This window comes from Pteropus medius, unplaced genomic scaffold (assembly GCF_902729225.1).
Source record: "Pteropus medius unplaced genomic scaffold, Ma_sr-lr_union100, whole genome shotgun sequence".
NCBI classification, from domain to species: Eukaryota; Metazoa; Chordata; class Mammalia; order Chiroptera; family Pteropodidae; genus Pteropus; species Pteropus medius.
The window spans coordinates 2,813,827-2,839,063 of record NW_024349799.1 but is presented as its reverse complement, the minus strand read 5'-3'; the positions used below and the strand labels follow the sequence as shown (position 1 = coordinate 2,839,063).

Below are 25,237 nucleotides of genomic sequence, written 5' to 3'. Positions count from 1 at the left end.
GTTAATGAATGTTGCTGTAGCAGTCAATCATGTACTCTAAATACTGTCACAGTTTTTTTTAAAGCCTCAGTCATGAGCCATGACAGAAAAATAAACAAATAAATATAAAGCTAAAAAACTCTTTCACTGAGCAGCTACACTATGCAGAATCCCCCGGGAAGGCTAAAGGAGGCCAGAATAAATGATAATATAAGTGCTGTGGACGTAGGGAAGCAATGATGGTGTATGAACACGGAGGTTCTGGAGAAAAAAATACACATACACACACGCGGGCGCATACTCCAGTGGAAAAATTGGCAATATTAGTAGCCTCAAGGTGCAATTTCCTGGAGCAGTGAGATTGACAAGTCAGTACTAAATGCTGTTAATTTAACTAACTTCAGATTAATGGTAGAGTCTGCTATGACTGAAGCCCGCAAACACAGTCTCATTATAGCCTTGCTGGGAAGGTCCTAAATATAGGCATTGACAGTTTAAAACAAATTCGTATACATTTGTGTATTTTTAGACATAGGTTAGGCGTCAGAGTTTGTGTCACAGTTTTCAGGTTGATTAATTGACCCAGTAACTACACCCTCTACCCACTCCCCCTCCCTCTTCCAGTCCAAATTATAGAGAAAATGGGGGAATTGTCCTTGCTAGGTCATTCAGTGAGCTTTTTATTGTAAGCCTCATGTTTGAATTGCATGCATGCGTCAACACTTGGGTGATAGACACATGATTTATAAAAATAAATTTTTCTAATACTATGAAATCCCCCCTATTAATTTTTATATCCACAACAGTTATTACTGGTGTGAATTCCAGGTGGCATTTCAGATGGACAGCTATGCTTGGCTCCGCCTGAAATTTCTCCTGCTTTCTCTAGCACAACATGTTTTGTTTCTAGACTTTTCTTTTCCTTCTAGGCTATAGGCTTGATGCTATTTGAGTTGTAAGGGTTGAAGGGATTCTACATCTTTAAGGTAAAGCATTTTGCCTCTTCATAGACTAACAAAGAAGATCCACAGATTTTTATAGCCAGGTAAGTTTTCCATGATCATCTAGATCCCTACACTTCTCAAGCTGGGATACCTGTAGCATGGCGTAATATGGTGGTGGTGTTGGTGGGTGCAGTGAGCATCTCTGAAGCCACAGAATGGATATGTGCATCTTCCTGGAGCATCAAATTTTCCATATAGATTTTGGTTAAAGCACATTACTTAGAAATTAAAATGAATACTTCTATTACAGAGGAACATGGAAAAACTTCCCCGAAATCGAAGATTTTTTTTTTTTTTAAAGGAAATGTTATAAGAGAAATCTTTTCTTTTTTTTCTTTTTTCTGTGGTAGGGGATCAGGTAAGTCCCCAGGTACCCTTGGGAATATCCTCACTTACCTCTGTTAGAGGTAATTCCATGCATGAGTTGGAGAGGCATGACTGAGCAACTGGTTTCCAGCCATTTCACCAAGCAAAACTTTTATTATTTTTTTCCTATGGATTTTTTAATAGCTTAATAAAACACTCTTTTTTGAAAGATTTTCTTTATTGACTACCAAATCAGCTGACTTATAAATTAATCATTTTCTCCCTATTATTAATGACCTATATAACTGCCAATAGAAGTATCCATTCAGTATGAGATAATCAACCTAACAAACATGGTTAATATATTTTAAGCGAAAACAAGTAAAAATGATAATTATATTAGACTGTGTAGTTTCATCTTGAGTAATGAAGGGGTAGGTTAGGCTTTTTGACCCCTCTGGGAGCCCCATTCCTATTTTTGCCGCCCTAGGATGAGAATTTTTTCAAATTCCTTATTTTACGATGAAGAAACTGAGGCCCAGGGAGGCGGGATGATTATCCAAGATTTTCTTAAACACCTTAAAAAACGTAGCAAACTTGCTCTAAACCAAAAGGGATGCAAATGAACCTATTATTTATGTATTGCAATTTTGTAGTCCCTGTCTATTTGTCACCAGATTGCTGAACTCACTGTGGCTGGTTGGCCGGTCTATGTCTATTTTATGGTTGACTTTCCTGCCCATCCACTTCTCTTATTCTTGGATCCATTGCCCTTTCACTTTCACACCCTGGATAGTTCCCCCTTAAGTCCAGAACTCCTGGATTCATTTTCAAGGTTTTGTCTTTTCTCTCTTATTGCAGTGGATCCCATCTCCAGCCAAGCAACTATATAGCAAGCACAATAGAGAGTCTGTGAGCGTGGTGAGCAGTCGGGCTGAGGCAAGACCATTCGGCAGCTCCTGAAATTGGCTTCATGCTATTGTGGTGTTTAATTATCAACAGCATTTCTATCACCCAGTGTTTCTGAGTGGGTATTTGTTATAAGACCTGCCTAGCTAATTAGCTACAGGGTGGGAGTATGGGGAGGGGTGGGTACTTGGTGTTCAAAGAATACAATTACAGTTACTGTTTAAATTCTGAGATAAATAATGATCAGACTGAGTGGATTTTCTTCACGATCAGAATCTAACCTACAGATCAGCAACCACTTACTTGCCTTACTATTTCTTAATTTCCTCCTTGCCCTACAGTAAGTGAATTTGGGCCCAACTGATAATTGCTTAAGAGCTTGAAAATTTAATGAGGGTAAAATATAAACTAATTTTAATTGTTAATTGAGTCTTTTCGGGAACAATTCATTTAGCTTGCTTGAAAAAAAAAAGAATACATTTGCCCATTACTAATGATATGCCATTTTATAATTCAGCAGTAACTTTCTATTGTTATTAGAATTTTTTGTTTTTATTGATGGGAAAAACAAGGCATTGAGACAAGCATTTCATTTCAGCGTTCGAAGGATCCTTAAAACCAGCCTTAGGAGCCTTTTCCTATGGTGCCCCTGGTCTTGTATGATTTCCTCCATGAAGGGAACTCACCAAGGTAGCCTAGTCTATTTCTCTAAATTTTAACTTAAAAGAGTTTACTTTAATTTTAAAGAGTTTCCTTATCCTGAGCTGAAATCTACTCTTATTTCCAAAGTGGAGATAAGGTGCTAAAAGGGATTTGGGGTCTTATAGATCAGCGGTCCCCAATCTCTTTGGCACCAGGGGCCGGTGCTCCTATGAGAATCTAATGCCTGATGATCTGGGGTGGAGCCGAGGTGATGATGCTAGCGATGGGGAGCGGCTGCAAATACAGATGAAGCTGCATTCTCTCATTTGCCGCTCACCTCCTGTTGTGTGGCCCGGTTCCTAACAGGCCACGGACTGGTACCAGTCTGTGGTTCAGGGGTTGAGGATCCCTGTTATAGATCAGGCTCTGCCCCTTGTGAATGTATGACCCAAACCAGTTATACTGCTATCTTGAGTCCAAGTGTCTCATCTCTAAAAATGGCACAATAGCAGCACCTGTCTCATAAGTTGTGATAAGTTGGTGATAGTCTTTACAGAGAAGGCTCTCAATTATTGGAGGTTTATATTATTATTATACCCATTGGTCTGTGTTTGTTATGTTTTTTTATAGGCACAAAAAATAAATCAAATAGTTGTTTTTATAAAATAGTGTTGTGGTATTAAAAAAATAATTTTTGCCCTAGATAAAAATTTCATGTTGCAGCTACCATTCAGAAATATGCTATATATGAAATGGTGTCAATTTCAACCCTATCTGTTACTTCAAAGGAGAAAACAAGGTCACTTAGGTATAAACCTTGCATTGTAAGCTAATATCCTCTGGGCAACAAAGAATAGCAGTTAATAAAATTTATCTTTGCTGATCATAAGTGACAACCTTCTAAGAACCTCCCAACTGACTCATTTTCAGGTAGGAACGTCAAAAGAAATGATATAGAGGTATTCCAATAATTAAATGTTTTTAATTCAAACATTCTCTTACCAGAAAAACTCAGATCATAAGTTTCAATTTACCTGTCTTGCTAAGGTTCAGGACTCAGAATTCACTTTGGCTTCACTTATTTCCAAGGACTTTGAGAGTTCAGGTTCCAAAAATATTTTAGAGATTTGGAGATTAAAGGTTTCATTTTAATTACTGTGGCACTTTCTTCTCCTAGAACTCATTACACCCTGGACAGGGGGCTCTGGAATCTTTTTTGTCTGCTTTCCCCCCAGCAGAATGTGGATTTACAAGCTCCATATTCTATAGTTTAGGTTGTAATTGTGGTTCCTTCTTTAAGAAACCAGAGCCACTGACACAGAGAGGAACTTTCTGCCTGTCTCCCAAACTCCAAGGGGCAAATGGACATTTTCTCTAAAACCAATATGCAAAGCACTTGAAGAAATTATTTAGGAAATACAAAGCAGATCACCCAATGATGTCACAGGGAGCTTAACTATGAAATAAGGTATCTGTATCTTCTGCTAATTTTTCAGTGCTATCTGATAGAACTATAGTGTAAGCCACATTATTTTAAATTTCCTAGTAGTGACATTAAAAAGCCAAAGGAAATAGGTGAAATTAATTATAATATATTTTAGTTAACTAAATAGATCCAAAATATTATTTTAATATGTAATCAATATTAAATTAATAAAGAGAATAATATATATTGTCTATGTTACTGAAGCCTTGAAAATTTAGTGTAAATGTTACATTTAGAACACACATTTTGGACTGGACACATTTCAAGTACCCGATAGTCATACGTGGCTAGTGGCTCCTGTGTTGGACAGTGTAGCTTTAGAACGTAATATTCTATGAACTTTAAAAAGTGCTTTTACAACACAAACTATACAACAGAAGGGTGAAATATTTAAATTCTTTACTTACTAGACACTCTTGGGTTATTTTATTTTGATTTTGAGAGTTACACTGGCTAATAATTTTTTGACCATTTATAGTATGCCAGGGAAATGTTTTAAAGCTATTATTACACTTAATTCTCAACAATCTTAGACAGGTCGTAGGGTACCCAGCTTCCAAGAGAATCCCAGTGATCTCTGTCTCCTGGAATTCACACCCTTCTACACTATAGCAGGTTTGGTCTGTGTGATCAACAAGATGCAGGAGAAATGATAATATGTCTTTTTTGAGATTAGGATATAAAAGACACTGTTGCTGCCAGCTTGGTTGGTCTCTCCCTCCGCCCCCATCGCATCATTTGCCCTGGGGGAAGCCAGCTGCTATGTCAGGGAGCAGGCCTACTGAGAGGCCCGTGCAGCAAGGAACACAAGTCTCTTGTCAACAGTCACTCTCAGTAAGCTTGGAAGTGGATCTTCTAGATCAGTCGAAGCTTAAGAGGCTAGGAATGGTTATGTTGCAAGAATTCAAGGCCGGGGACCTAATGGTGAGTATGTGTGCACGCACGTGTGTGTTGGTGGGTTATCAAAGATATCTTCTAACTTTATCTATAATCTTTTATTTTTTTTGACAGGGAGAATATATTCTGTATTGTATGTCTATTTAAAAATTAAAAAGAAAAGAATGAAAAGATAATTATTAACTTGCAGAGCAGGTGACTAACTTAGGCTGTGGTTACCTGATGTCTAAATAATTATTTGGAAACATAAGAAAAGATCACTTAATGTTTAGTAAAATAATTCCCTTCTAAATAAATAATATACATATACCCTTAAAAAGAAGTAGCCTTGGGATTCATTCAATTCAATTAAATTCATTCATTGAGAGTCTGCTGCTTGCTAGGGACATGGTGATTAATGGGGCAGACAAGTTCTGCTCATGTGGAGTTTACATTCTAACTTAGTGGAGACGGGAAATAAGTACGTAAAAACACTAAGAAAAATGTATAGCAATGTGTGGAGTTTACATTCTAACTTAGTGGAGACGGGAAATAAGTACGTAAAAACACTAAGAAAAATATATAGTAATAAGTGCTATGTAGAAAATTAAACTAAAGTGATGTGATTAAATTAAAATGAAAATAAAGGGACTTTAGCCTTCGGATTTGGTGGCCAGAGAAAACCTCTGTTGAAGATGTGACACTGAAGCTGAAAGAAGGGGTTGACCATGTAATGATCAAGATTTAAAGCATTCAAGCGTTCCAAGAATAGGAAATAGCAGATACGAAGGCCCTCTGGTAAGACAGCGTGACACACCGAAGGGACAGAATGGAGGCTGGTGGGGCTGGCATATCGTGGATGAGGGGCGAGCAGCATGAGATGAGGTTTGAGGAGCAGGTCTGTAAGTCAGGGTGGGGGTTTGTATGTCTATTGTAATGAAGCAGATAAAAATATCTGGGGATCATTCTAGAGATGTGCCTAAGGCTTGTTCTTTACATATTCCTAATGGTTGCAAATCTTCATCCTTTGAGGGTGGATTTGATTTCAGGAAACCTCTCTAAATCAAGCCTGGTGAACATGGAGGGTGATGACGCTGGGCAATGCTGTTTTGGAACAAAAATCAGGTGTGACTCTAAGCAACGAGTCAGATTTTCTCATAAACTGGCTCTGAGGACAAATCCAAAAGTGTTTGGAGCAATGGCGGCACTGTTGGAGCAAGTGTGGGGTCTCCCATGAGGACTATGTTAAAGGATAACATTCGTTTGGATTGTAGACTTTCTGGTGTGTTTGTTTACATAAAGTCAGCCTCATTAGTTTATAGTCACACCTCTTAGACGGGCCCTGAACCAGTCCCAGCACCAGCACGAACCCTCGACTACTGCAGAACCCAGTGGTGCATCCTGACAAGTCTGCCAAAATTGTAACATTGGCGTCCGTGCCATACTCAAATGACAGTTACTCTGCAATTCCATTTTATGAAGTAGCTGAACATAACTAATTCCGGGTGACATTTCCTAGTTCCATAGGCAGTATCCGAGAGAACGTGAGAGAGAGAGAGGAGAGGCTCTGGAGAGAAGGGAGGAATCTGCTCTAGGAAAGGGCAGAAAGACTGAAAGTGAGGAACATCCCACCGTTCTTACCTCCATATTATTAAATAGTGTAAAAACAAAAACAGTCAGGCTATATCTACAACCAAATTCTACAACAGTGCCTGGAAAATAACAACAGCAGCAGCAACAACAAAAGGTACCTCAAAGTATAAACTGCTGGAAGACTTCAAGGTTTTCTCTACACACTGTGCGTGCACTACATACAAAATGTATGTGTATATGTGTGCTAAAATTCAACATCTGCTATTCCCGCCAGCTGAAGACAAGGCTTAAAATTACAACTGAAAATTTCTGAGCACCTACTATGTGCCAGGTACTAGGATCAAAAGACGAGAAGAAAATCCATGTGAGTGATCAGATTTGCACATGGCAGGTATCCAAAAAGAACTAGCTTCTTTATGGTTACTGTTCACAGAGTCTACATGATGCCAAATAAATGGCAGCCTCAGAAAGGCAAGGACTTCACTGATGATTCAGCAAATTCCTCCTGGAGACTGTTAAACCGTGATTTGAGGGTGGGGGCAGGATATGAGTTAGTCAGAATAAGGGAGGGGTTTATGACTTGAGACTCTCCCATATGGTGACAGTGTGTAGATGTTCAGCTGAGATGTTCATGGTGACTGGGATACAAATGGATGAAACAAAGGCATAACCCCCGGGTGTCCTGAGGTGCCTCTGTACGTTAGCTTTCCTAACTCCAGTCCTTTCAGATTCTGTGCCTATTTCCTGAGCTCGGCACTTCGGTCTGAGAAGATGTTCTTGGGATTCTACTTTAATAAGGACTGATGCTTTCTTCTAGAAGGAATGAATACTACTTTGGGCTGCTTCCCTAAAGGTGAAAAAAGTTGCTGGATAAAGATAGTACATTCATCTAATGAACAGGTTGGGGTGCTGTATATATTTAACCTTGGGGCAGTATACAAGTTTGGGTGGCCACTTCTGGGACTTCCTCTATGAATAAGGAAATGTGCATGGTGAGTTTCAAGTGTGTTTATAAAAAGCACTTCCATGTAGTTCTATGATTGAGGGGCTAGAGACTGGAACACAGGTCTGACCAATGGCTTAGGAGTTAAGACCCTAAACTCATGTGTGTCTTTGCGATTCCCGTTATAAAATAGGGGAGGTTACAGAGGACTTTCTTCTGAGTTGTATTGCGATCCCTGGTTGGCGTGGTGGAAAGAGTACTGGGCTAGTTTTCAGAAGGGAGCACACAGGGGAAAGGAAGACAGAACACTAACCCTATTAGAAACCCTGCACTCTGCTGTGAAATACTTGACAGGCATTAGAAGAGGAGCAGATGGAGAGTCAGAGAAGGAAGGATTTGAGCATCTGTGGTGTGATAGTCAGTGTGTTAATGTTTTTCCACAAATACCAAAGAATTTAATATGGAAGATCTAGGTTCAGTTCATTTCTCCACTGCTTATTAGCTTTGTAGCATTGGGTGAATTATTTGACTTTCCTTATTCTGGTTTCCTCATGGATTAAAAGGAGGACAGTAACTCCCATTTCACAAGCCAGTTGTGAGGATCAAATGAGATGATGCAAGCAAAACCATTTTTGCAATGTGTAAAACACTTTAAGAACTTAAGACCTCATTGTCGATTTTTTTTCTCTTCTACCCTGCCTCTAGAGCTTCTGGGGAACAATATGTAGCAGGTGTTTGCTTATCTGGATCCGGCTGGCAGACTAGTTCTTCTCATGGGCTGACTCATACTCATGCACAGAAGCAATTCTATTTCTTTCGTACTTGGTATATAAGGTGAATGAAAAATCCCTGAAAACAAATTGTGTTCTATCCTGCATCTCCAACAGGAGTGGCACCTTAGTGCTTAGAACAGAATAAAGAAATACACCATAGAATTTTAGCAAACAACACAAAGGGAAAGATGCAGGGTCCAGTGGCCATAGCCCTCCATATTGGTTGTTTGGAAAGGCAGTAAGTTTGCATGGAAGGATCCCAGGTACTGGTGTCCCACAGATTTGGGCTCGAGTCCTTGGCATCCCTATTTATTTACTAGATACGCAACGTTCGGTCAGTCACTTAGCCTTTCAGAATAAAAAATTCGTCTTCAAAATGAAGCTAATAACATCATCTTGAAGGGCTAGTATGAAAACTGGAAATAATGTATGTGGAAACTTAATAGGTACTCAATTAATATTCCTTTGCTTTTTTTATACATGTGGGTGTAAATACATGGTATTATCTCTTTGACTTATTGGGTGGCCAAAATGACTCAAGTGTCATATTTTCTAGAGGCTAAAACCTGGGTTTATTTCTCACCTTCCTTTACGACTTTCTAATGATAATTGTGGTTATCATCCTAGAGGGAATGAGAAAAACCAGGGGTCTTTTGAATAGATCTGCTTTTAGTTTAACCAGATATTGAGTACTTGGGTCCTTTTATGGAGATTTAATTATGCACAAAGGGGCTTGGGGAGATTGGGAGTCCTACTGGTTTCACAGAAAATGGAGAATTCTTTGTAGCCTCTCAGGTAAGTAGGACTAATGTTTCATCCAGCCCAGTGCAGGCAACATCTGGATGAATGGTCTCCTTGTTCCTATAGAATGGAGCTCAGTCTGCATTCTCTGTGTTCAAACCCTCCGATCCTCCCTCCACTGCTCCCTCCCTGGATCTTTGGGACAGACATTATTGCAACATAAATTGGAAGGGAGCAAATAAGCCTTTTCGATTTCTTCCATCCTTATTTGCCCATCCCTGCAAATCCTCTAGTTCCACTAAGAAGAAGCGGCACTTTGATGACCAAGCTCTTATTGAAGAGCCCCAATTCTACTGAACCCAAATCCTCACTCTCTTGGACATGGATGTGGTGAGCTTAGCATTTTTTAAATAAAGAGTTTTCTGATACAAAGATCTACCTCTGTACCTAGTCTTTGGGTGGTGGGGGTTTACGAAATTTAGGAGCAGAGATGTGACCTCTAATTACATACTTGCTTGCTTCTCTTTCAGCCTTCTGGGTCTCACCACTTGGAAGTAAGTGAATCAGCATTAGTGAAACTAACAGTTTGATGAGTTTACTTTTTTCTTTCAGGAAACATAAAAACTGTGGCTCAGAGCCATTGTGGTCATTGGGTCAGAGAGTTTGCACCATGGGGAATGTGAGTGCCTCCCTCAGAATGTTGCCGTGAGGATTAAAGGAGTGAATTCACGTAAAGTGCTCAGAATAGAGCCTGGCACATGGTAAGGGTTGTGTGATTTTATCCCATCTCCCCCTGGGCGGCATCTCCCATTGGCCCCACAGCAACTCCCTTTGGCTAGTACTCTCAGCTCTACTTCAAAACATATCCAGAAAGAAGCCATTCACAAAAGACCATATTCTATGACTCCATTTACACAAAATGTCCAGAATAGGAAAATCTATAGGAACAGAAGGTAGATTCGTGGTCGCCCTGGGCTGGGAGCACTGGGGAGGCGGGAGTGATTGCTAAAGGGTATGGGGTTTCCTTTGCGGTGATTTCAGTGGTCTAAAATTGATTGTGGTGATGGTTTCATAATTCTGTACATATACTAGGAACCACTGAATTGTACACATTAAGCGAGTGAATTGTGTGGCGTGTGAATTATATCTCAACAAAGCAGTTAAATATATCCAGAATTCTACCCGTACTCGCCATCAATGTCACTACCATGTTAGTTCAGGCAACTGGCATCTGTCTTCTGGACGACTAAAATAGACTCCTAACTGGTCTTCCCAATTTCACAGTTGCCCGATTACTGTCTGTTCTCCACAGAGCACTGTAGTGATATTTTAAAATGTAAAGCGAAATATATCATTCACCTGCTGAAACCACTCCACCGTCTCCCTATTCAGCTACACTCAGAGTGAAACCATCTTACCATGGTCGGCAAGATTCTGAATGAGCTGGCTAGTGAATTCTTCAGCGATCAATCACCCCTTTGTTCATTTTGCTTTGGCCACACTGCCTTCTTGTTCTTCGAGTACGGCATTCTCACTCCCGCTCGCCCCAGCACCCTTCTCCTTGATATTCACTCTGCCTAGAATCTGACCCCACATCTTCTCACGTCTCATTCCATCAGGTAGGCTTTTCCTGCTCAACCCCATTTGAAATAGTTTCCACTATCAATCTCTAGCCACTCATTCATTTTATTTTCTTCATGGTATTTATCACTGTTTGAGTTGATATTTTAATTTATCTGTTTATTTGCTTATTGGAAGTCTTCTCTACTAGTATATAAGTTCTGGGAGAACAGGGATTTTGTCTTGCTCACCCTCACGTTCCTGGTACCCAGAACAGTGCCCTGTCCTCAGTGTTTATTGAATGAATGAATGGATGGATGAACAAATGAAGCCATTTTATTAATTATGGACACAAAGACACCAACACGCACATACTTATTCTTTTTCTATTTATACTTCCTATTCGATAGCCTCACTTGGAGTATTTCACATTGGGTTACATTCTTAGGAGGATGTTCCTTTAAGGTTCCTTTTCAATACCACTCAGTGTATTCTATTTAGAATGTACCTCATTGCTTAGAATGCTAAACACTATCATTATCTGCATGAAAGTCCATAAGGACATATAGAAGATTTCAGAGCCTGTGCTTAGTCAACCATTTGTGCTCCGAAGGTCAGCAATGGCTGTTTCGGTGACATAAAGCTGGGGTCTAGCCTCGATACAGTACATGTTTTCGTTCTCAGGTTTACTTACAGTGTGGACTTTCTCTGGCCCCCATTCTCAGAAGAATCCTAGCAATGGGCACGTTGTTGGTCATGATGGCAATGTCCAGAGGCGTCAACCCCTCACTGTTAGGTGTGTTGAGATCTAACTCTTCTGGTGTGTACTGATCCAGAAGGAGCTGCACAGCATCTATGTCCTGCTGTTCGACTGCTTCAAACACGGCTTCATTGCCCTGGAAGTTCTGGAGAAGAACGGAAGTGAGTTGGCACTGTTTCACAGACCAGCTCATCTTTGTGGCTTAGCTGTCTTGAATTTTAGAGATGGCTTTAGTACTGTGTACCCACTTATAAGTGTTGTAACTGCAATTCATCCCAAGGTCTCCAAAGTAAACACTGTTGAACCCTCCCTCCATCATTCCTAATGGACATTGAACAGATATGTATATTTGGTGCATTGAGAAAATACAGGAGAGCATGGTTAGTCTATAGATAAGAGCAAACATCAGCTTTAATCAAACCAGGCTTCTTTGGATATTGTTCAATAGATCCTTAAAAGGTATTCTATGAAGAAAGTAGCATGCGGTCAAATAAATTTGGTAAAAATTGGATTAAGCTTTTTAAGTTACTGCATTACTTTACTCTAAGACCTTTTAGGGCCTTTAATAATTTTAATGTGCAATTGTGACTCTCCAATAGGTGGGAGATATGACCTGTTTCAAATATCTGTTCATAGGACGTATTTTTAATTGCATTTGTTTTAACTGTCCTTGGAATAATTTCTACAGAACACAGTTTGGGAAATGCTGGCAGAGGTAACATAGCATGGGTAGTTTAAATTGTGATTAGCTTGAAATTAAGAGTACACTTTCTCTGCTTCAAGCTCACCCATGTCTCTACTATTGCTTAGACTATTATCATCCCTTGCTTAAACCACGGCAATGAACCACCTATTGCTAGTCTTAGTCTCCTCCAGCCCACGCTCCATACTGATATAAGAATAATCTTTCTAAAATTTGCATTGCATGTCACTTTCCTATTTACAAATCTCTAATAGCTCCACACTGCCTGCAGGCTGACTCTCCAACTCATAGACTCCTTTGTACTAACCTCTACTCCTTCTCAAATCAGAGCCCCAATCACTGAACACCTGGCATTTCTGAGCCCTCAAGTGAGGGGCTCAAGAGGTCGTGTCAAGAGGTCATTTCAGTGGCTGGGTGGAAGATTGTTTTAGGGCCATAAAGAACCAGAAGTCGAATATTCATAAGGATAATACCCATTAAGACAGTATGGCTCCTTTGAAAAGTTCTTTCAGAGGATAATTAGTAGACAAAGGAGAAAAGCTATGAAATTCTCTTAAATACATATTTCTGTAGTTCATGGGAGAAGAGCAACACACGTATACTATTTACGCATCTATCTGGTATCTTCTCCAAGAGTTTTGCGGTCTTTAAAAATGTTGAAACACCATTGGACTTGACCTAGCATAGGAGTTGCCTGATTAAAATGTGGAAGGTCTTCAGTGACCAAATATTTAGGTTGGCAAGTTTTATTTTTAGTCTCATCAAAAATCGATTCTCCCTATCAAAAGCTTCAGGTTGGCTTAGCTGAATACATAACACATGATTGAAATCTGAAGAAAATACAAAGCTATTATGCAAATGCTTGTTTTGACAATATGGACCCAGGGAATAGAGTTATTTTGGTATGCAGCTCTGTATGCTACAGGACAATCTGCTGAGTGGAAAAGTGTTTTGTCGACGATCTGCCAAACTGAAGAGCCTCTGATGGCTCTAACTCAGCTGTAACTCAGGCCGTAACTCAGCTACAACCAACCCCTCCCAGAAGACGAGTTTGAAATGAGAAAACAAATTAGAAAACAAATGAGTGCAAAGTTAAAATGCTGCCCTGTCCACAGTTGTGTGTTTGTTTGTGATTCTTAGTATGTCTAATTTTTCATGTGCCATATTTGCTCTCACTCTTAAGTCATTTCCTCCTCCATGCTTTTGTTGGCAAACTCTAGTACGCTTCTATCTGGAAAGGCTAGGGCTCATTCTGTTTTAAGCTCAAACAAATGGTGCCATTACCCCCCTGCAGAAATACCCTTGCTGAGCATGGTAATATTATGCCCTCAGCTTTTACTGAGGGCCAATATAAGAAACTGCCATATGAGAATGTTTGTAACATCACCAGTACTATTCTTTAGTCTCCATTACATAATTAATTGTGACATCTTATAAAAGCCAGAAGATTTAGTCACAGAAAAATATTCATTTCTCCTTATAGACAAATATTCTTTCAGCTATCAGCTAATGGGATGTTATAACCAATTGTTTCCCTTTCTGCTTTGACTGACTAGGAACTCAGAAAAATGAAATGATAAACTTCAGGTACTATATTTGTCTAGGTTTTCGGTATATTTATTTTTCTTCCCACACCCCCATTTCTTTTTCTAGTTGTTTCATTCCTCCCTCCCTCCCTTTCTCCCTTGCTTTCTCCCTCCGCTTCTATCTCTATCTCTTGATTTATTTCCCATTATATAATACACATGCATTTTTGGCTTGGATTCTGTTTTGAATGCCTTTGGAAAGCATACGGGATATACATTATAAATAAATAAAATATTGTTAAGTTGATCATTCAATATTTGAATGAACACTGGAGCTCTCAAAAGCCCATTTAATCTCATGCTCCGTATTTGTCAAACTGCTCTATTTTGGTTTCTTTGGTTTATTGAAGAAAGAAAAACTAAGGGAAAAGAAAGGAAAAGAAATTAAGAAGAAATAATCTCACAATCAACTCATACTTCAGCTAACAACATGGATATGTGCAGTTCCTATCTTACCTGATTTCCAGCATTTATAAAATTGCTAATGTCAGGTTCTGAAGTAATGTCGCCTTAGCATCTCCTTAAATCCAAACACAATTCAAACTGAGAAAAGAACAAAAAGTTTTATTACCACTGAGGTCTTTCTGAGACTCAGACGATCAGTTCTTGTTCTGAAATAGGCCTCGTCAAATGAAGAATGGCTCCCCTTCAGTTTTTCAGAGAGATTCCTGTACAGGCGTTTGGCAGCATTGGGAGATGATGGGGCGCTGTGTTTCTTTGACTGGGAAAGATGTAGATTCTGCATTTGTTGGGTCATTTTCACACGGCAGTTCCTAAGAGGAGGAAAATCTGATGTATCTATCATTTACACAACATAATTATAAGTTGATGCAAAATTTTATCATCTCCAGTAACCATCTGAAATCTTAATAAAATATTATAGCTGGAAAAGACCTTAGAAATCATCAGATCCAGCTTTTTCACGTAATAGATGAGAAAGCTGAAACCCAGGGAAGGGAAGCAGCTTGTTTATGACCACACAGCTCATTAGTGGCAGAAATGAAATGACAGCTTCCATTTACTGTATTAACATATACATTTACACACATATGACATGAGTCTCTACTCGGAGTCTTTTGGTGTCTACCCTACTGGGAAGAAGCATCTCAATTCTATAACCCAGGGAGTTTGTCCAGTTCTTCTTGGGCATATGTAATTGGTATCTTTCTACTTACCTTCTAGATGCTGCCCTCTGTTGGGTATATAAGAGAATGGGATTGTTTCCTGCAGATCCCTCATCTCCTGAGGTGTTAAATTGTGCCTGTTTTCTGAGATTCGGTGGACTACCCGGTGCACAGAGTTTGGGGGATTTAGACCCATAGGCCCATCCCTGCTTACCTGCTACCCCAGATAGTGTCCTCCAAGGCACTCACTACTGGCATTTCCTAAGTAGTACTCGACTGCTGTTCCACAAATCTCTAAACAGGTCCCAATATCACACCTCAAGTCAGTTTCCTGGAGATTAGCCATGCCATTTCGAAAGCCATCCATCATCATATCGGGTACTGCTATCGAAATAGCAATGCAACTATGGCTCTGGATGCCTGGCATGCACTTGTGTTTTGAATGAACAAATGCATGAATAAAATCACTGGCCAAGGCAGTTATGTGCAAGGTGTCTCCACCTCCAGTGCAGCCTCTGGTATATTGAGCCTAGGTCTCTCTAGAGCATGTATTGCCTTCCCACCACCTCCCCTCAAATCTCTAGTGGAGCCTTTCATTTGTAATGCTGCCATCACTACTTAACTGTTACCCTTAGGTCATCTCTAGTCCTTGAATTTTTATAGCTTTATGGACCCCATAATATAATATTATTTAGAACCTCTTTTATTGACCAGACTTTTCACAGGACTGACTTTAATGCTTCCCCAATTCCTATGGGATAAAATCTAAATTCTTTAGCCTCACATATAAGTGGCCTCGTCTCATACTGTACCTCTACATTTTACGTTTCAGTCTTTGTAACCTCCTTAGGGTTTCCTAGATAGTTCAAATGTATTCCTACCTCCGGGTCTTTGTATGCACTGCTTTGCATGTACTGGCATTCCATCTGCGTCTTCATTGCCTTAGAAATGGTTGTTGATCCTTAAAATTTCTGCTTAAGGGGTCTCTGACATCTCCAGGCAAATTTATGTATTTCTTTACTTATTCACTTAGTATATGCCAATTATGACACATCTTTTATTGTATTACAACTGTCTCCCAGTGTCTATGTACTTCTGAAAAAGAAGAACTGCGAAGTATTAATTTTTATATCCCCAGCACTTAAAATGTGCCTTCCTCGGGGTAAAATAAATATAGCACAGATCAGGATATGAATTGCTACTTCTTCACCTACTGACTATATGATCTTGGACAAATTACTTAACATGTCTAAATCTCACTTTTCTCATTTATGAAATAGGGATAATAATAACTTCTAAATATTATAGTTTTAAGGATTTGATGACATAATGCATGCGAAGAGCTTAAAGTGTAAGATAGCTCATGGCAACTCTCATTTTTGTGATAGCAGATATTCAATAGATACTTTAGAATAATGAATGCACATATGAGACTCTATTACATGTAATATATTACGGGGCTATCCAGAAAGCTAATTTTCTCCTCATGCTTCTGAATTGGGTTTCACGTCCACTAGCACTGATGAAGCTTGACTCTCTCGTACTTTAACAAATAGAGATCCATCGTCATTACATTGTTGAATGTCTTTAGATACCTTTTAAGTCTTGCTTGCAGTTTTCTCCAATACAAAAAGAGTTTCTAGTGACTTCCAAGGTGGCCAGACCTATAAAGTACTAATCCCGTCCAACAGGCCCTATCCAGTCTTACCCAAATGATCATATTTACATTTGGAAGAATAATGTAAAACACCGTAGTGTGTATGTACGTGTGGATGTGTTTTCATAAAACTTTAATAATCTTTTAATTTACACAAGGGCAGAAATGGAAAGAGTGGGTGATTTGGCATCCTTCTCCTTCCATCTACAAATTCTTTACCTTTGACTCAGTAGCAACTACAGTATTTCCTCTCTATCTTTTTATTCCCACGAAAAGTCCAGATTGATAGGCAAGCTGGCTCACATGAGGATTGCCTTAAACTCTTTCTTTCTGCCTTCTGTCCGTAGCCTTTTCCCTCAGCATTAATGCCCCAGTTCATGCCATCTGCCTTGTCTACATCATTATCATTCCCAAAATAACTCTATATTCTTTTGTATCTCTCACAGTGCCTAGGAATCCAGTAAATAAATTCTTGTCGATTGATCAAATTCCAGTTACTTGCCTTATAACTGATGACACCTACCCACTGGCCCCTTTTGTCTTTGCTCATGTCCCATCTGTCCTCTTCAGTCAAAACAGGTTGATTTTCTCTGTCTCTTTGACTCCCTTCTCACACTTCCCCAGCTGTCTCTTCCTTCTAGGCTATCGTTTAGCATGTTTCTATTCTTCTAGATTTCCTCTGTCACTATGTTTTATTTCCTACCTCTATATTTAAAATTTTGTCTGATGAGAAATACTGAGGAAAACAGCTTTCTATGATCTGTTCTCATAAACATGCATGACCCTCCCAACTCACTGTGCTCTAAATTTTTTACCCTTATGGAAAGAGACAAGCATTTGAGAAACAGTGTAGCTTTGGCTCTGGTATTTGGCAGACCCTAACTTGAATCATGATATTGTTATCTATAATCTATGTGACTTTGGACACTTTACATAAATTCTCTGGGCTTATTTAATCATATATAAAAAGAGTTCTTACAGAGTTGTGAATAGTAAACAAATTAACAAATGAAAGGTCCATATACTGCTTGGTGCATGGCAGCCACTCAATAAATAACAGCAATTATTAAGGTTACCTCAAGTGTTCTTCTCAAATCAGAGACACCAAAGTAGGCTGTAACAATTTAAATCATTTTTTTTTGTTTGTTTCAAACGTTGTTTTGAAATCTAATTTTATGTGTTTATTATACTATTTAATTTTTATTTTGATAGGAAAAATAAGTTTAGATATTTTAATATGTATGTTTTCAGTAACTTAGAGTAAAACAAAAGGAGCAAGTAGGACTTCAAACTATTCGAAGGAAGAGAGGAATAAGATAAGTTGAAAAAATTGAAAAATAAGAAACAAAATAAGAAAAAATTATAAATAGAAATGTAAAATGAAGCAGTCGGGCTACAATTTAATATATCGTGAGCACAATACATTCAAATGGCTTACTTCTCCTAGTAAAAGACAAACCTCTCTTTGAGAGCATTTAGATCTTGCTCCCCAGCACGTTATCAGTTTGGCTCAAATAAACTGAAAAAAAAAAAAAGAGAGAGAGAGAGACAAACCTCTCCAATTGAGATTTAAAAAAATTCATTTATCAGTCATAAACCTAAAATAAACATGCCACAGAGATATAAGAATAATATGACAGTGGGAACAGCAAAGTAAGAACCTCCAAAAATCCTATCACTAGCAAGAATTGTCAGAATTAACTTTTTCAGAACCCTGGAAATTAACCAAAAGTTCACAGCAATCCAAGAAGTGTTTATTGAAGAAAAGTGGCTGAATTCAGTAAGAACAGTGAGTTTTGTGGCATTTTTAACTTGTTTGATTCCCATCTTCCCCAGCTCTGTGGTAGTCATGAAGATCAACAGTCTACATTCGTAGTATAAAAAGAGTAGTCTGGCAGCCATTGGATGGAGTAGAATGATGATGCAGCTCCTTCAAAACCCCATTTTGAAAGAATTATCATTATTTGACCTGTCTAGTGGTTCCCTGGAAGACCCCACTCACAAGTCTTTTCTTTATTTGACCTGACTTGGAGCTTACCAAGTGAAAATAACCATTTCCTCTGAGGCATCTGTCAGAAACAAACATCAGCAATTGCTAATATCACAGCTGCCTGAGGTGGTGGGTAAGAATGAGGCAAAAACAGTAGACTAACCAAAAAGCTTAAAGGAAAAGCTGGGGAATGGGATGTTGACTACCAACAGAGGATTGTGAAAAACTCTGACACATTCCTGGGGATCCGTCAGTCCACATGCATGCCCAGGGTTGGGAGTATTCGCATGAAATATCTGAGAAGGTCTTAAGCTCTCGCTCGTCTCTGCTGGACTTTGAGGTTCTGTGCAAGCAAGAAGTGATGGCAAAGGCAGAGCTGTCGACTGCCTGGTGAGAATCGAAGGTTCACCTCAACATGCACACAGAGCCCCTCTGCAAAGACTGGGAGACTTTTTGGTTCTAGGCATTTAAGGAAATTTTGTTCAATCATTAGCTGACCACTAAGTGAAGCAAGCACAGACTTCAGTGGCCATATGTGACAAAAAATACAGACTTTACAGATTTAGTTTTGAAAAAAATCACTAAACAAAAAACATGAGGAGTGGGGAGAATAATCGGATTTCTAGAGTTGCCACTTTATATTATTTAAGATGCCTACTTTTCAACAACAACAACAAAAAAGGAGACATGTAAAGAAACAAAAAAATATGTCCCATTCACAAGAGATGAAGCAATTGAAAAACATTGCTCCTGAAGAAGTCCAAACGTTGAATTTGTGAGACAAAATCTTTAAATTTGATATCTTAAATATGTTCAGGAAACTAAAAGAAACTATGTCTAAAGAAATGAGAGAAATTATGAGAATGAAGTTTCACCAAATAGAGAATATCAATAAAAAGGTAGAATTTTAAAAATAAAGCCAGAATCAAATAGAAAATCTGGAATTGAAAAGTACAGTAACTAAAATTAAAACTTCTCTAGAGGGGAAGGGAGGAAAAAACTGGCATAGCTGATAGAGGCTCTGTTCATGCCTCTGGTAACCAAATCAAAATTGTGACGGAAACAAGGAGCAGCAGCAAGGAAAAATTACCTGGCATCTAGATGAACAAGTCATACAACTAGGGAGAAATACAAGAAATCACCGTGCAAGGGCAGAAAGTAGGATGGGGCGAGGATGCAGGGCTGCCTAGTCCGCAGCGGCTGAGACAGAGGCTGAAGTAGTGGCAGACCCCTCTTAAAGGGGCTGTGTCCGTGAGCAGATTTTCATGGTGACGGACCTGCTGGCTCTGAGCACCAGTGCCAATTCGGCTGCGCGCAGGAGGCGTCAGAGACTTACAGGAAGACATTGTCGGAGTGAGGGTAAAGCAAGACTCGCTCTGTACAGAAGTGCCCGTGGTATCCATTGTTCTCTGTTGGGCCCTCTCCACTCCCAGTGTGCCAGACACTGCGCCGCCATAGCCGTGAAGTCATCAAACTGGATAACAGAGGTCGCTCCATCCAGAGGATTCCCTATAACCCCGCCTCCCCTAACTCACAGACCCACTTAAGCCACATCCAGGTGTATCCTCAGTGAGTCAGGTGCTCCTTGCTGAGCAGTGCCTAGACTCACACTGGAGCCAGCTGGCCTCAGTTTCTGGTGTGGCCTTTTAAGGCAACTATAAGCACAGCACTTATGGAGTGCTTGCTGAATCTTAACAGGTAGCCCCGGAGGGGTAGAGGCTTGGGCTAAGTTTGGCCTGTAGCTGAACCCCTCTCAGGACTGTGCCACTGGACACCTACTTCACAAATCCATACTAATAAGACCAGGAGACTTAGAAACTTTGCTTAGTACATAGAAACAGACAAAGAAAGGCAGCCAAAATGGGAAGGCAAAGAAGCAGAAACCACATGAGGGAATAGAACAGAGATCCAGATATAATGGAGTCAAGTAATCTAACAGATGCAGAGTTCAAAACACTGATTATAAAGATGCTCAATGAACTTTTGGGAAATGTAGATAAATTCAGTGAGAATTTCAACAAAGAGATAAAAAACATAAAAATAGAAATGGAAATTATAAAAGGGAACCAGTCTGAAATGAATGACACATTATCTGAGATGAGAAGTATATTACATGGAATAAACAACGGAATAAACAAAGTGAATAAAGAAAAGGGTCAAATGCCATATCTGGAGGATGGGAAAGCCAAGGACACACAATCAGAATGTCAAGAGATAAGATGCCAAGACTATAAAAATAATTTAAGAAGCATATGGGACACTATTAAGGGTCCAAATATCCATCTGATCAGCGTAACTGAAGAAAATCAAGATGTTAAACAGCTGTTTGAAGAAATAATGATGAAAAACTTCCCTAACCTGGTGAAGGAAAGGGACATAAACCCAGGAAGCTCAGAGAATTCCAAAAATTAGGGATCCAAAGAGGTCCTCACCAAGACACATCATAATTAAAATGCCAAAGGTTAAATACAAAGAATATTAAAAGCAGCAAGAGAAAAATAGATAATTACATATAAGGGAACATTCATATGACTGGCTGCTGATTTCTCAAAAGAAACTATGCAGGACAGAAAGGCTTGGCAAAAACTATTCAACAGGATGAAGACACAGGATATACAACCAAGAATAATTTATCCAGCAAAGCTATCGTTTAGAGTTGAAGGACAGATAAAGAGCTTCCCAGACAAAAATAAGCTAAAGGATTTATCACCACCAAGCCAGTATTACAGGAAATGTTGGAGGGACTTCTTTAAGAAGAAAAAATACAAGATTCACTTAGATTAAAAAACACACATAGACTAAAAGGAAGAGGATAGAAAAAGATTGCTTTGATGGACCTAGAAGGTAAAGTCAGACAGAGAAAGATAATCACTATATGATTTCACTTATATGCAGAATCTAAGGAATAAAAAGAACAAACTAATCAAAAACAGACTCACAAATATAATAGACAATTTGGTGATGGACAGAGGGGAGAGTGGTTTGGGGGGCTGGGAGAATGGGGTGAAGGGTTAAAGAAGTACAAATTAGTAGTTGACAGTTGGTCATGGGGATGGGGAGCATGGCATAGCGAATGCAGTTAGCATTAATATGTTGGCTAGGTGGAGGGTCAGGGGAGGGAGGGAGCAATTGGGGGAATCATCTTACGAACTATATAGATGTCTAACCAGTGTATTGTATACTTGAAACTAATTAAAATAAATAGATTAAAAAATTCACTAGAGGGGTTCAATATCAGATATAAGCATGCAGAAGAAAAAAAAATCAGAAAACTTGAAGACAGATCAATTGAGATTATCCAGTTTCAAGAGCAAAAGAAAAAAACGAGTATAATGAACAGAGTCTCAGGGTCTGTGGAATACCATCAAGTGTACCAGTGTACATATAATTCAAGTCCCAGAAGAAGAAAGGATGGCGAGAAAGAATATTTGAAGAAATGATGGCCAAAACTTCTCCAAATTGATAAAAAAAAAAAACAAAAAAAACAAACCCACACATCCAAGAAGCTTAATAAATACCAAGAAGGATAAACTCAGAGATTCACACCTAGACACATCATAATTTAATTATCAAAAGCTAAAGACAAAGAGAAAATCTTGGCAACAACAAGATAACTCATTCTGTACAAGGAATCCTCAAAAAGATTTACAGCAGATTTTTCACTAGAAAACCATAGAGTCCAGAAGGAAGTGGAATTACATAAAGTCCTGAAAGAAAAAGACTGTCAAATGAGATTTTCTTTATATAGCAAAGCTACCCTTCAAAAATGAAGGCGAAATTAAGACATTCACAGATAAACAAAAACAGAGAATATGATAGCATTATCTTCCCTACAAGAAATAGTAAAGGGAGTCCTTCAGGCTGAAATAAAAGGACACTAGACAGTGACTCGAATCCACATGAAGAAAGAAAGAGCATAGGTGAAGAAACTATGTAGGTAACTATAAAAGGTAGTATAAATATAAGACGCTGTAAGTCTGTCTCTTATTTATCATTCTTTTCTCCTTTCTGATTTAAAAGACAATGAAATGAAAATGAAATTAAGGAAACGATTCCATTTATGATGGCACGACATTAAAAAGATTAAAATACATAGAAATAAATGCAACAAAGAAGTATAAAACATTAACCTCTCCTCAATTACTCTGTTTAATGTGGCATATGATTCCTGCTGGAAACTTTACTAATATATCATGTAATCCCTATAGGCACCCATAAGAGTGTCTTGAAAATGATAGCAATAGTACTCTCTATATCTTTGCATTGAATTGAACTGGAAAAAAAAAGAGACTCAAGTGTTGAATGAAATACCTGATGGGTAAAATAGATGCTGGAGAACTGACAGGGGAAACTGTTTTTGTTGTGTTAAGTCTGAGATGTCACTTCTCAGAGAGCCCTCCTTGGTAGCCGGTTTGGCTGAAAAACTCCATAGGTTGAGATCTATAGTTATATTTTATTCCATTCTTTAACCTCAAGGTAATCATAGTGGTTTTAAGCACAGTTTTGCAAGGAGACACTTTGATATCAGGTTGATCTAACTTCAGGTTTTGGCTTTTGTATTTATTAACTGTATGATGTTTGGTAAGTTATTTAGCTTCCCTCAGTTTTAATTTCCTCGTCATTAACAGTATTCCTCATCTCAATTATAATATTCATGTCTAAGAGGGATATTAGAGTTTTAAATGAGATAATGCATATCTGTTGTTTAGCAGAGTGTCTGAAATAAATGCTCGATAAATATATTTTTTAACATTTATTTATTTCAGGCTCACTGTTTCCAGGCAACTACTGGTCCAGTTTCTGAAACTATACATTAGGTTTTATTTTCTAGAATTTTATATAAATGGAATCACCACTATGTACTTTTTCCCTCCCTAAATCTGCCTTCTTTCACTTAACTTAATTATTTTGAGATTTATCCATATTGTTGTTTATCAATAGTGCTTTACTTTTTATTGCTGAGTAGTATTGCACTGTATGGGTATACTAATTACTAATCAATATATAAGGTATCATTTTAATAAAAAAATTAAAACTTTTGGGATTTGGTCTAAAGAAAGATGTTTCTTTTTTTTTTTTCTTTCTTCAGAGAGGTTTAGGGGACCTGAGTTCTAAAGAGAAAGGGTTACAGGTCTGTTAATGGAAGGTGGGCTGGTCTCTGCAACATGGCTATAGGATTAGACTTTAGGGGATAGTTAGCCAGGGGGAGATGCTCTACGGAAAGTTATTTCTATGGAAAAGTTATTTCTAACATATATATATATATATATATAGAAAAGTTATTTCTAACATATATATATATATATCCTAATAATTTTTTTATCCCAAAGTCTTTAACAAAAGTCATTTTAAATGTTACAGACTACCAAACTTTTAAGGAAGAAATAATACGAATTCTACACAAAACTCTTCCAAAAATTTATTTTGGCTTTATTTTTGACACCAGCATTGCCCTGATACCAAAAAGGCATTACAAGAAAAGAAAGCTATTACCTAATGTCTCTCATGAACATAGAAGCAAAAGATATCAACAACATGTTAGCAAAGAAAATCCAGTAATATACAAAAAGAATACTGCATCATGATCAAGCAGAGTTTATTCTAGGAAAGCAAGATTAGTGTAACATTGAATCGCTCATCAATGTAATTCACTACATTAACAGAATAAAGGGGAAGATAATAGGATCATTTTAAAAGAAGCAGAAAAAGCAGCATTTGACAAATTCAACATCCATTCATGATAAAAGAAAAAAAAAATCAGGAGTATAAGAGATTTCCTCAAGCTGACAAAGAGATTCTGCAAAAGTCTATAGCCAACATTACACTTAATGATTAAGGATCAAGTGCTTCCTTCTAGGATCAGAAACAGGGCCAGAATGTCCACTCCTACTTTTTCTATTGTACTGAGCATTCTAGCCAGTGAAGTAAGGCAAGGAAAATAGAGAAGTAAGATTGGAAAGAAAGAAGCAAGACAGTCTTCATTTGCAGATGACATGAAAGTTCTGTAGAATAATTTAATCTACAAAAATATACTTGGGAATAAATATAACAAAATATATACAAAACATGTATATTTAAAACTACATGACATTAAAAGGTGAAATTTAAAAAGACCTAAATAAATAGAGAGATAGACCTTGCTCGTGGATTAGATCAGATGAATTAGTATTGTTAAGGTGTCAGTTCTTCCAATTTGAGCTATGGATTCAATACAATCCCAATAAAAATTCTGGCAGAACTTTTAAAAAGAAATTTGTAATCTGATTCTAAAATTTTTATAAAAATGGAAAGAATCTAAAATAGCCAAAACGACTTTGAAAAAGAAAAACAAAGTTGGTAGACTTACACTACTTAATTTCAAGACTTGCTATAAAGCTATAGTAATCGAGACATGTGGTATACTGATGTAAGAATAGCTATATAGATAAATACGATGAAATAAGAATAGACATATAGATGAAGGAAATGGAATAGAGAGCCCATAAGTAGCCTACATATATATAATCAACAGAGGTGTCCAGGTAATTCACTAGAGTAAAAGAATTTTTTTTCAACAAATAATGCTGGAACAATGGGATATCTATATGCAAAAAACAAACAAAAAA

General features: G+C 38.2%; 1 protein-coding gene across 1 annotated transcript in view; it reads right to left on the bottom strand.

Moving 5' to 3' along the window:
* The window catches only part of ANKFN1 (ankyrin repeat and fibronectin type III domain containing 1), a 318,100-nt gene that overhangs the window by 117,609 nt on the left and 175,254 nt on the right, over nucleotides 1–25,237 (bottom strand). The window contains exons 4-5 of the mRNA XM_039885708.1: nucleotides 14,433–14,634; nucleotides 11,507–11,717 (exon numbers count right to left, since the gene is read on the bottom strand). Of these exons, the coding sequence (XP_039741642.1) occupies nucleotides 11,507–11,717; nucleotides 14,433–14,618 (397 nt within the window). The 5' untranslated portion in view covers nucleotides 14,619–14,634. The remainder of the gene's footprint in view (nucleotides 1–11,506; nucleotides 11,718–14,432; nucleotides 14,635–25,237) is intronic.